We start from the raw sequence: 12,537 nt of genomic DNA, 5'->3' as shown, positions 1-12,537 counted from the left end.
CTCTTTGAGCACAATGTTGCCTGTTGTTGTATTGATCATGTTTTGTCACGTAAACATAGGGATTATTACTTTGAAGTTACCTCATTCAGGAATTAATTTATTAAAATCATTAATGGATACTATCATACACTGTCCGTAGGGGCGGGGTCACTTTAATTTTTGCCCGTATCTGGATTAAAAACAATTCTGATGCCGCGAAAAACATGTGTCTTTATATAGAAATTTAAGATACCCCTACAGTCCTGAGTAAAAGTGTTAGTTGAAAACAGCATTTTTTGAAAAGTATTGTTAACTTTTTTTTCACAATACAAGTGTTCCGGGGTAAAAAAATAAACTAGCAGCATTTTCTTTTGCTCTGTTAAAACAATGATACAAGTTGAGAGCAAACCTGGTTTTGTGCAAAGTGGTAACGTTTTTTTGAGACAATAGACAAGCTGAAACATAAACACAACTGTGGATGGGAGAATTTTACATGATAGTGGAACTAAACATTTTGTAAACTGTTTCAGAGAGTAATCTAACAAGCTGAGTGCTGGTCGGGCAGCCAGCTTTTTTTTTACTTAAACAACTGTCGGCCAAATGAAGAAGACACATGTAGACTAATTCTAACCGTTGGTTTTTCTATTTTGGGTAGCCCTCAGCCGTGAACTGTCCATTGATGTTGCACTTTCAACTCCACCTAAAGTTCTCCACTTTCGTTTTTTACCACACAACTGATAATGCATCAGTGACTCCTCCTGGCTACACAAGCATAAGAATGCTTTCTCCGACCATCTGTTGCAGCTTCTCTTTGAAATTGTCTCCCAGAGGTAGAGGTTTGCTTCTGACTTTACTAGAAAATGTCTCTAAGCCTGGTGTAAAAGTAACATGGGGATTGTAACCCTTCTAAGAAGGCAAGTGTTCGTTTTTGTTGTTGTTCATGTCATGGCTGGGTAGAATGTCTCTTCCATCTACTCTAACATTTGAGAAAGAATTCACAACTGCCATTTGGTTTTGTGTGTGACAGCTTCGATTTCACTCAACGTTACAACTAATTGACACCAGTAGCGCTAATTGATGACCATCGCAAACTTCGATATATATTTTTACCGCCTAATTGAGGTTTACCAAGCTTGGTCCATATATTAAATAAAATCATTGATATCCTCACTTGTGTCTGCCTGATTTTTTGCTGCTGTTCATTGGACCATATTCCCACTTTGCAGAAATGCTAAAGATTTGTTCTTTTTTCTAAAAGATCCCCGATTGAAGAACTACTTCCCTCTTCGCAAAATTTTTCTTGCAATTATAATAACGCGAGTTTGTTTGGTATGTAGTGAAACACATTTGTGAGAAATGTCCCACATTTTAGCAGGTGTTTTGTTTAGAGCAGGACAAGTGGTAATAGAGAGTGGGTTACATGACTCAACTTCAATTGCACAGATTAATTTTTTTGTTAGCTGTACATTTTTTGTTGGTTTTCGAAAAGCCTTCTTGAAGTTGTACCCAATTTCTACTTTTACACTGAAATATTTTTTACCTGATGAAGAGCTTGCTAAACCATTGCCCAACTTCTCTGAAATAAAACGCTTTGGACATTTCAACATTGGACACTGTTGGTTTTGTTCTAGTACTGACCTTTAACCTATAGTTTACTTCAGTTTCCCCCAAACATATACAATTTTTATTCATTTTAACTCCTCCTAGGTATTGGTAATTGTTTTGAGTACCTCTAAGTCACTTATGCCTTCGACTTCTTTTAGACATGCTAAGACGTTGCCGTCTAATTTCCTTACACATCGTAATATGGACAACAATTTAGCTTTTTGTGTCGCAGCTACCCTCCAAAGGAGAAAAAAATTACGGAAACCATATTATAAACTTTTTGAGCGCGGAATATAATAGCTTCTTAGGACTCATGAAACTCTGAAGTTTAAGAAGTTCGTCCTTCCCGCACATATAATTGTAAAAGACATTTAACTACAAACCCACTGTGATAACTTCGGTTTCCATACTGTCTTGTTTTTTTCCTGCGCGAATTGTTGCCTCAAAAGACGAGATCCACGAAATAGCTTTACTCTGCATTTTATTGGCCCAAAAAATATCAATTGGCTGTTGGTCTGTTGTCGCGTTTTCTGTCAAGGGTCTAAGAAGTCAATAAGTTGAACATCTAATTGGTTTTTGGTCCAGGTATAAACAAAATTTAGCTTGTATTTAGGGTTTTTATCTATGGAAAAACTTACAGAGAAAAAATTTATTAGTTGAAGAAATTATACATGATCGACAGGCGTAATATTTTTCTCCGAATCCCATACGTGATGTTCGATTTTCGTTATATTTATTGAGAAACGTATGTAAATTTGCTGGTAAAATCGAGTTTATCAGTTGGAGGTCAGTTGATGTTAGAATTACATTTCAATAAACGGGTGAATTGACCTTATATTATCTGATGGATAGGTTAAAGGGATAATAACGGCGCTGATAGACCAAGTTTATATTTGTGGCCACCATTTATCGACGCATCAATATATTTCATCAGGCAAGTTCGTCTATTGCTTTCTGAAAAGGTAACGAAGAAAACTTCTAAATTTCTTGAGTTTCAATCAAAACTTTAACATAGTGTGCTTCCTTTTTGTAAACCATTAGCTACAAAAAAGATTTTAGAACGTCCATGTGGCACTGAGTAAAAATGAGTGGAAAAATTGTCAAGAATTTCCTTTAGTCATAAACAATCGGGTCATTGTGTACTAGGGAGATTTGCAAATTTAAAAAATGATCCAAGTCATCAAAAATTTTTTAATAGGCTAAATTTGCTTGAGTACCTGAGATTGAATTGAAATTTAAACACGATCAAAGTAAAAGTTAATTCTTTTGAAGCATTTGAAATATTTGGCATACTATCAATAATTCGATTTTAGTCTGATTTTTGTAATGGCTATACATAATATACAGAAGAAAGCAATAACTATAAACAGTATTGTTCTCATGAAACAGTTACGGTTCTATTTTGCGCACATCTGTCCAGGGCGTGCAACTTTTATTTCTCAGTTATTTCTATCAATAGCAGGTGTAGATTCTATGGAGAAGAGGTCACGCCTTCCATCGCCAACCACGTTGTCGTAATCAACAGCAAACTTGCACCAGTGGTTCCTGAAAACAAAGAGCGAAAGTCTTGTATACGCACGGTCTCGATTGTTCAGAGAGAGCTTTCATAAAAAGTGTGAACAACTCCCTGGTTGTTCTTCTTGCAATATTCTTTCAATTAGCACTTCGTTGCACGAATAACATCGATTCTCGACTAGGACTGAAAAACAGTTTCTGCAATTGTCATCATATTGCTGAATTTATTTGTTCATGTATGTATACATTCTTTGAGGAAATTATAATATTAAAAATAAAATAATTATTATCATAAAATTTTGTGGAAATTATGTCCAATTGAAAATGTACCTGATATAAAAATTGACTTCTTTGTTCTGGCCCCCACTTTAGTGGGGAGGGAGAAACTATATACTCAAACGGGTTTTCTTTTGTTCGGCATTTGACTTCTTTGTTCTGGCCCCCAATTTAGTGGGGAGGGAGGAACTATATACTCAAACGGGTTTTCTTTTGTTCGGTCAATTTTGGCCGATCTATAAATTTATCGTAGACAGCTGTAAGTGGTACAGCGTAGAATATGGAAAAATGCTAAATCAGAAAAGATTTTTTTAAAATTCGTTTTTTTCAGTAAATTAACGAGGTTTTAAGTTTTGTGAATAATAGACGGATTTCCGTTGCTTTTATTCACATTTTCCGGAATTTTTGCAAATAATTTTGTCAGTTTTGCTAAAATATGTAAAAAATTTTCAAAAAGTGTCCGTTTGTTTTCAAATAGTGTTGATGAGATTCTTCAAGGATTGAAATGCTGCCGGTTTTTAGCTAATATAACTCGATAATATTACAAACAGCGTCAATTTTCTCTGATAATATAAATTTTTGTCTACGTCTTTTTTGTCTATATATTATCAAAATTCATCAAACTTGGAGTCATTGCATGTTCCTAAAGAATTAAAAGAAATAACTGCGCTAGTTTTGGATGATTGTTGAATTCTAAAAACCAAAAATAATCCGGATTGTAATCAGTGGCTATCTTTTGTTCAAAATTTTTTTGTCTTTTTATGTTGTTTCGAGAACAGATCATTTCACATCCAGGCTCACAACTGACGGGTCGAACTGGCTTCAAAAACAAATACCAGGTATTTTTTAAATTTTTTAGTAGAAAGTTTATTGTCTTTTTGACGCTTGAAATCATTTGTTTTCAAACAAAACAATGGACTATTGAGATTTTGCAACAGTTTTCTCCCTTATTTTGGTCAAATTGCTTGCTTTATATCAGCAAAGAGAGAGTGCAAGTTCTAATTAGGTAAATTTTGATCTCCTTTGCGGTGTTACGCTTCAAGAAATTGTTTTCTGGCTTCGATACTACTGGTTCTGCAAAAAAAATCTGACTTCTGGACAATGACCAGTTTTTCAGTTTTTTTTCTGGTTATGTCAATATATCAAATTGTTGATGGGTCACTTATCTTTTTGTTGGTCTTCAAAAAAGGCGCAATTGGATTTTTTAAGGACCGGATTGTTGTTTTAACGGCTTCGACACCTTTTTCCAGATGAGTTTTATGGATCTTGTTCACTTTGTCTTTGATTGCATTTTTCTTGAGTCGTGTGAGAATTTTTGAATAACAAGAGGTTCCAATAGCTTGATTCTTGCTTTAGAAGAAGACATGAGCTTGTTTGTTTCCTTTTAGTTAACAGCTAAGGTTTTCCATGACTTTAAAGATATTTTTTAAAAAAATTAAAGAAATCTTTTTCTTTTTTTTCTTCTTTTTCACCTTAGGTTCTTTTTGTTTATTTCCTACCTAGTCTCTTCAACGACATGTCACAAATCACATTTTAGCGCAAAAAAGCGCCTTGGAAAATATCTTTGTTTAGTGAAATTGCTCATTTAAAGGGAAATTCTTTATTGTTTTAGTGAAATTGTTCCTTGTTTTAATTGCTTCGACAACGGTTTTTCCGCAAAAAAAAACAAACATTTTTGAGCTTTGTCTGTGCTTGAAGCTCTTTCTGAAGGGCATAACAAATGCAGCTTTCTGAAGGGCATTTTGCTGCAGCTTTCGGTGATTTCTGTGGTGGAAAAAGTACTTGAATTTTTCACGCACATCATCATTCATCATTTTAAAGCTGATAAATTTTTATGACTTTGAAATTAATTGTTTTTAAAAAAACGTTATTTTCTGCTTTGCATCATTTGTTTTAGCATTTTTTGATAACCAATCTTATCAATTACAGGTCAGATATCACAATTTTGACATTGAGGGATATCTCGATTTTGGTGCAATTGAATTAAAATAATTCTTTTAATGATTTTATGATTTTACGGGCTTCTAAACCGGTTTTTTGCCTAAAAAATCAATTTATATTTCAAATTTGTCTGTTTGTGTTTGTTTTTTGTAAACGTCTCGAATATTTGGATTAATAAGAGGTCTCAATGGATTCGGTTGGAGAAATGATTTGATCCTTTTTAAAGATTTGAATTGATAGCTGATGGTTTTCATGCTTCTGAAAAACGGTTTTTTTTAAAGAATTAAAAGTAGACAATCCTTGAAATTGCATCTTGTGCACTCCTTGTCATTTTTGTGCATTACCAATTTTTGGTAATTATTTTTAACATATTACAATTTTGACGTCGATAAATGGCGCTGTTGAACATATTTCAAATTTTGAGCGAATTGACTATGGTTATAACGAGTATAACACCAGTTATTCGAATTTTTGTTTTTTTTTTATTTTTGTCTGTATTTGACGATGTTTTTGTTGACGTATGACATTTTCTGATAAATAGCAAATATCATGCTTTTACACTGGATGATTAAAAGGACCTGTATAATAATTTCAATTTTTTGCTGATGGTTTTAATAATTTTGAAAATAAAAGTGAAAAAAAGTATTTTTTAACTTTGCTTCTTCCGTATTTTTTTTGTCTATCTGCTAACTAATGTTAATTTTTAGAGGCTAAATATCACGTTTCTGGCAAGCAAGGAAGGATAAATTAAACATAGCTAATGTTTTTAATGAAATCAATATGGTTTTAATGGCTTCGACCGGTTTTGGAAAAAAATATATTTTTGCTTTTTTCCTGTATTTGAATTTTTGTAAAGTCGGAGTCTATTCTAATCAGAAAAGTCTTCATGGCCGGTTTCTAAGCAACCTTATTTCATTCGAATTATTTTTTATGGTTTTCATAACCGTTAATTTAATTGCCTTCGAAAAGAGGAAACGTTGTTTTCAACATCGCTCTCTCTTTGCGTACTTGCTGGTCGTCTCATTCATGAGTGTTCATATATCATTTTATTAGTGGCAAAAAAGTGCAGCTAGCCATTTCTTTCTCTAGGGGCAAAGATTATGCTCATAACGGCTTTGACCATAATTTTCTTGCAAATTGTTTTCGAGTTTTTGTTTTTCTGTTTGCTATTTTTTTTAGTCGTGTGAAAAAACCTTAATAATGAAGGGTCCCAATTTTTTATCTTGTGAAGTTATAAATGGTTGCATTCCAGTTGTATTTAATGATTTCAGTTCATATCTAATTGCTCCTATTACTTTGGCACCATTTGTTTACAAAATTCAATAGCGTAAATTTTAATTTAGCTGCTTTTTATGTCTTTTGTTTTTTTTGTTGCGGAGTCTCATTAAGAACTGGTTCCGAATTTTTTCTAGTGAAATGGGTGTTTGTATAGTTTCGGTTTTATCTGACGGTATTTAGTCTTTTTTTTTTAATTTCTCTACAAATAGAAATCGATCTTATTAATGTATGTTGCCGTTATTTGATGTTGTTGTTTGTCTTGTCTCGTATGACTAATAGTGGCAGATCTCCACGGACTTCTAAAGCGGCGTTTTAAAAATTGCACTGAGTTCCATTGATTGGAGTTGAACTTTTTATTCACACACCATTTATTTTTGAAAAATAATTAATTTTTTGAAAGTTTTCTATCCCTTCCTCATTTGGTAGACAATTAAGCCGAAAATGTGGATCGGAATATTATGTGCGAACGCACATTACTGAGCCTATCTGTTTAATTTGCAGATCCTGCGACCGGTACAACTAAGTTGCAAAAAAATACTATTTAGGTGCAATTCTCTTTTATTCTATATTCACTTGATTCACCACATGAATTAAGTAACTTTTAAGCAGTGGGGAGGTCTATAACATAAATTTACTAAGGTAAATATTACATAAATTTACCTTTGTCTTGTAAATAATACTACTTACTATATGATTGATTTCTTAAAATCATTATCAGCTCAAAAAATTGTTTTTGAAGTTTGATTTATACCAGCTGTGTTCTTATTTCCCCCTTCAATGGTAGTGTACAGGCTGATTAGACACGTGTCCAATGCACAGAACTGAACATCGAAGCTCAATTGAGTCGTGTTAGCAGCCTCCTCCCAATACACACAGTCGTAGGTACCTAAGCATCGCACAGCCATTTATGGGTCTTTCTTCCCATTACAGCCCCCCCCCCCCCCCCACCCATGATTAGTGGTCATATAACGTATACCCTCCATCACCTCATCATGGTAAATTAAACATACTACGAGCGGGGAGGCTATGATATCGCGGGGGGGGGGGGCTATAATTGGATAGATCCCAATTTATTTTGATCCAGAAAAAGAATCAATTGATCAGAAGAGTCCAGTGTAGTTTATGCCAGAGCTGATCTTGATATTCAAGATATATTATAAAGTTTTTTGTCTGAAATTGGGGAGTTCGCACTGTAAAGTGATAATATCAGAGCCTAGTATAGCAACAATACATAGTGAGAATACTCTGATTTAAACTGGATCATCACAATTTCTGCGCAATTTGCAGGAATTCAGAAGCCAGATGATGTCTAATAAATGTGTTTTTACCCCCACTAACTCCAGTGTTGTCTGTGCAGTGTACACCAGCAGTCAAGTCCATCTGGGTCCAGCCAGTAGTTGTCTCTGAGACCCACTGTAAATATTTAAAACTTAGTAAAAATTCATATCAAAACTTTCTTCGGAGTTGATAGCCAAAAAATCAAAACTTTTTTATTTCGTTAGGCAACCAACTCAGATTTGTTAGCGCTAGTTTTGCATCATCTTTGGCCTTCGTCTTAATTTCGAACTGCAAACATGTTAATTCAGGAACATAACCAAAGGGTTGAGTATTCACATGTTCTCCAATAAATTGATTGCACTTAAATTAGGTAAATCTGTAAATTTAATAGCACATTTAAGAAAAATTTATTCCGTCATTTTGCTTGGCCACATTATACGTTAAACAGGACGTGAAAGATCCTACCTGTCAACTCTGGGGTATCTGCGCACGCTCATTTAAGAAAAAATCTGTAAATATATGTTTAAATTCTCTGTCGCTACCCTGAGATGGTAGTTTGTTCCATTTCTGAATGTTGTTCAATGTTTTAAAGTTTAATATTCGAATTCTTCTAAAGTAAATTCTGAATGAATAACGTAAATTGAGCACGAAAATTGGCCTATATTAGCAACGAATCAGCAGTAATGTATTAAAATCAACGGTTTCTACAATTTTAGCGTACCTAATAGTACCCTTTACATATATAGTGATACATCTTAACACAATTAGGGTGGGAATTATAATCATTGCCTGAGTCAATCCGCTAAAAGTAGGGTTTCGTATTTTTAATAACAGGTGTTTATTACTCACAGTTGCGTTGAGATATGCATTAGAAACCCAAGGCAAGATGTCTGCTATGAATTTGATGTCTATGGTGCAATTGTCAGCGTCAAAGTCACACACAATTTCCACAGAAGACACCATGTTGTACTCTGTCAACCCAACGTTCAATAGAACACTTTTTTCAAAAATTGCCAATTTTTTAGTTATATGGGCATAACTTATCGTTACCAGGGTCAAATCAACACTATCAGTCATATCGGAATATACTAAGAAACCGGAAAGGATTTCAATTAATTCTTCTCATTTTTGGCCCATATTCACCTGGCTCAGCATATCATAACATCATAACATTTCATACTTTAGTTTTTCAAATTATGAGGCGGCATTACAAGCATATGTTGAGTCCGACATACAAGCGTATTTTTTCATCATTAGCGGTTAATTCTATCCCATGTTCGGATGCGTGATCAATTCCCACGGTCCTCTGAGACATGATCAAATGATTAAGTAGAAATATGAATAGAACCTGTCGTTATCATCAAGGCAATTACCTTAAATGCTGAATTCGCTTGGCGAATTCCAGATTTGTGATGTGACTTCAGTGGTTTGATTTCGCGGCGCGGAATCCCGTGGTATTTTGCGTCAGAATTCAGTTCCGTTTTAATACAAAATTTAGCTTGATTTCGTGGAGCGAAATCAAGTGGCAGTACTTTAATGTAAATTGCTTACCAATTTACGATCAATTGCTGGATATGAATTGCACTGGGCTTTGCCTTGCAATTTTAAGAAAAATTATTTCAACTGAAATCTGAATTTAAATTGAGAAGAATGAAGTTAGATTTAAAAAAAATGAACTAAAAGCAGTTCACGACAATTATGAACCAAATCTTTAAACAAATTCACAGTTTGATCAACAGGATATGTGACTTCCGTCACAGATATTGACTCAACTGAAGGAACGCCAAATATAGGCAACTAGAGAAACACACAAATGAAATAAATTAAGGGTCAAATTGAAGGGCAAAACAATGAACTTAAAAGCATGGTTGGAACTGGTTATGACAGCCACCTGGGTGTGAGTGCCACCAATCATATAAATGATTAAAAACGGGATTAGACAATGAAGAGGTGAAATAATGGGAGTGAATTGTTACAGGTTTAAAAAAATAGGAGTGAAAAAGTGGGACACCTTAATTATTGGTTAATCCCCGTTTGGTTTGATTTTGATTTAAAAAATGCTGGTCACATTCTCATCCCCTTGTGTGATACTAATTGCTCCAGAGGACAATGATAAAGTAGAAAGCAAAATCTGCCTGGAGTTTCTCTCTCCAATGCTTTAAGAGCGGTAAACAGAACTCGCATACCAATACTAGAAAATCAACCAAAGTAAACATGCTAACTCAACCTTGGTAACGTAACAATACCCGGACAGAGGTGTCAGCGCTCAAAAACGCAAAAACAATTAAAGTTGGCGATGAGGGAATTAATTTCATGTAAGGTCTCCGTCGTTGATAAGCAAATATTGCTATTTTAACACGTCAATTTTACTTAAATTAGTGTTTCTCAGCGCTACAAATTTATTTGCGATTCTGAGCGCATGAATTACATAAATTTGGCGTTTTTCAGCGTTGTTTTTACATAAATTTTGAGTTTTTTAGCTTTTGGGCTAGAGTTTATATAAATCTGCGGCTTGTAAGATTTGACATAATTGTAATCTTTCTTAACATCAATCCTAAAAAAATTGGCGTTTCCATATATTTTCAACTTTAAATTTTTAGCGTTGATATTACATTAGTTCCAAATTTTAGTTGCTAGCAGCAGTTGCAAGATCAACAGAAGTATTTCTTCTACCAGAATAGTTGATAAATTATGCAAGAAGTTCAAAATTTTGCGTTCTAAACATTTTCAAAAACTAAACATATTTGCGCAAGTTTTAGAGGTCCAAAAATAATTTTTGTCAGATATTTGTTTGGTGTTTCGGTCCACCTTGCTATAAAAATTAAGTTTTATTTAAAAAAAAAATTGTCTGATTTTTCTCATAAAGTGCAGATAACAGATTTCAAAAACAATTGATTTAATGGGGTTAATAAATTGTTCAAATCTAACTAAAGTCGGCGTGAACATCTGTTAGCGTATTTCATGTTTACAATAAATTTTTTTATTGTAGTATATTGGCACAAGAGGCGATAGATACCTTCAGGGAATCAGTGATTCAAATATCACAGACAGCGCTCTAAGCGTTGACACTATGCCTGAGCAGATTATAGAAACGATAAAATTACGTAAGATCTACGTTTAGAAACGCCAAAATAATGTAAGATTTCATCCTAAAATGATGAAATTATGTAAGATATTCACTTAGAGACGAAAATATTACGTCTGATAAGCGGTATCGAGTGGGGACATATTTGAGTATTACCCGCACATTCTTCCATATTTTTGCGTTAAATGCGTTGAATAGTGGACTCTAATTTCAATGCTTTTATCGCAAAAATATGCAAGTAATTATCTGGAGAATTATTATTACTTGTCGGTGCTAGTTGTTGTATATTGTACAAAACTTTGTCGAATTTCCTCGGCCCGGATATGGAAATTATTTTTTAGCTGTAATTATATATTTCAAACGCGAGCATGCGGCCTTGTATCAATATGAGCCTGATTTTGGACAAATTGCAATGCCTCATACCAGTTGGCGGTGGTAATGTAATTGAGGGGGCTGATTGATAGCATTACCGGCAATGTCTGTTAACACCATTATTTTCTTGTCATCTCGGTAATTAAACAGATTAAGTATTTTCATCAACCCAAAGTCTCATCGTAGGTGTTGACGATCGGGGCGGGTCTTATAAAACGCCAATTATGTCTCGAAGGGTATGATCATAAGTAATGTTGTGCAAGTACCCCAGCGAGGGTAATTGCAGACAACAAATATTTTGGTAATAATTATGCCAATTTTTACCAGCTAGGTTGAATGTTTCATTTCTGGTCGGAGACACCTTAGTGAGTCCAGATGTTGTGTCTGCATGTTTGAGAGAGAAGAGAATCTCCACATCCTGATTAGGGTTTGCTGCAGATGATGCCACACAAATTGACCCCGAATCATCCTAGAAAATTTGAGAACAACAGAAAACAACAGAAAATTAAAAGAACAGGTCAAAAACGCTTTTAAAAGACCTGCAAGTTTCCTTCATTTAAGATCACTATCCAAAATTTCAATTCAGGCTTCTAAACGACAAAGATTACTTATGGCATGAAATAACAAGACTTTTAGGCAAAACAATTCTGATTAAAGAAAGTATCATATTGTTAAGATAAAAACTCAGGACCTTTTTATTATTAAACGAACATCGGAGATACACATTGCATTTTCTCTTAAAGACAAGGTATTGTTCTGTGATTTTAAGCTAAAATATTTTGACCAGAAGCAAGTATGTCTATTAGATGAGTTTTCAACCATCTCGAGCCTCACTTTGCCTATTGAAAAACCAACTCTTATTGCGAATCAACTTTTTATTTGAAATGATCATGATCTGTCGTTTCAAAACCAAATAGAAGCCCAGGTTTTGATTCGAGTAAATAGACATAGAACAATTGATTTTATTATCATATCGATTTTTCAGAAAAAAACGAGTTTCAGGCGACACAATTTATTGAGGAATAAAAAAAATATTAAATGCGTCTAATTAGTATCTCGACTACTCTGTTCTAGATTGAATTCATATAACCAACTGTCAGATGCAAATGGAAACTAAAAACGTTTGTTCCAATTTTCAGTGCAATTGGAGGAAAATTGAACCAGCGAAAATCTGTATCCCACAAGAAAATGGGATGCAGAATAAAACG

The 12,537-nt window shown here is 34.0% G+C and overlaps 2 protein-coding genes across 2 annotated transcripts in view; both read right to left on the bottom strand.

Annotated features, from left to right (window-relative positions):
• The window catches only part of LOC142354240 (integrin beta-3-like), a 402,746-nt gene that overhangs the window by 267,620 nt on the left and 122,589 nt on the right, over positions 1–12,537 (bottom strand). The window lies entirely within an intron of this gene.
• The window catches only part of LOC142353904 (uncharacterized), a 57,766-nt gene continuing 48,053 nt past the window's right edge, over positions 2,825–12,537 (bottom strand). Inside the window, exons 7-11 of the mRNA XM_075406133.1 lie at positions 11,654–11,798; positions 8,722–8,843; positions 7,923–8,007; positions 7,346–7,480; positions 2,825–3,129 (exon numbers count right to left, since the gene is read on the bottom strand). Of these exons, the coding sequence (XP_075262248.1) occupies positions 3,056–3,129; positions 7,346–7,480; positions 7,923–8,007; positions 8,722–8,843; positions 11,654–11,798 (561 nt within the window). The 3' untranslated portion in view covers positions 2,825–3,055. The remainder of the gene's footprint in view (positions 3,130–7,345; positions 7,481–7,922; positions 8,008–8,721; positions 8,844–11,653; positions 11,799–12,537) is intronic.

This window comes from Convolutriloba macropyga, chromosome 15 (assembly GCF_964194025.1).
Source record: "Convolutriloba macropyga chromosome 15, txConMacr16.3, whole genome shotgun sequence".
Classification (NCBI taxonomy): Eukaryota; Metazoa; Xenacoelomorpha; order Acoela; family Convolutidae; genus Convolutriloba; species Convolutriloba macropyga.
Note: the sequence above shows the minus strand (reverse complement) of the source record. Positions and strands in the feature narration are given on the sequence as shown.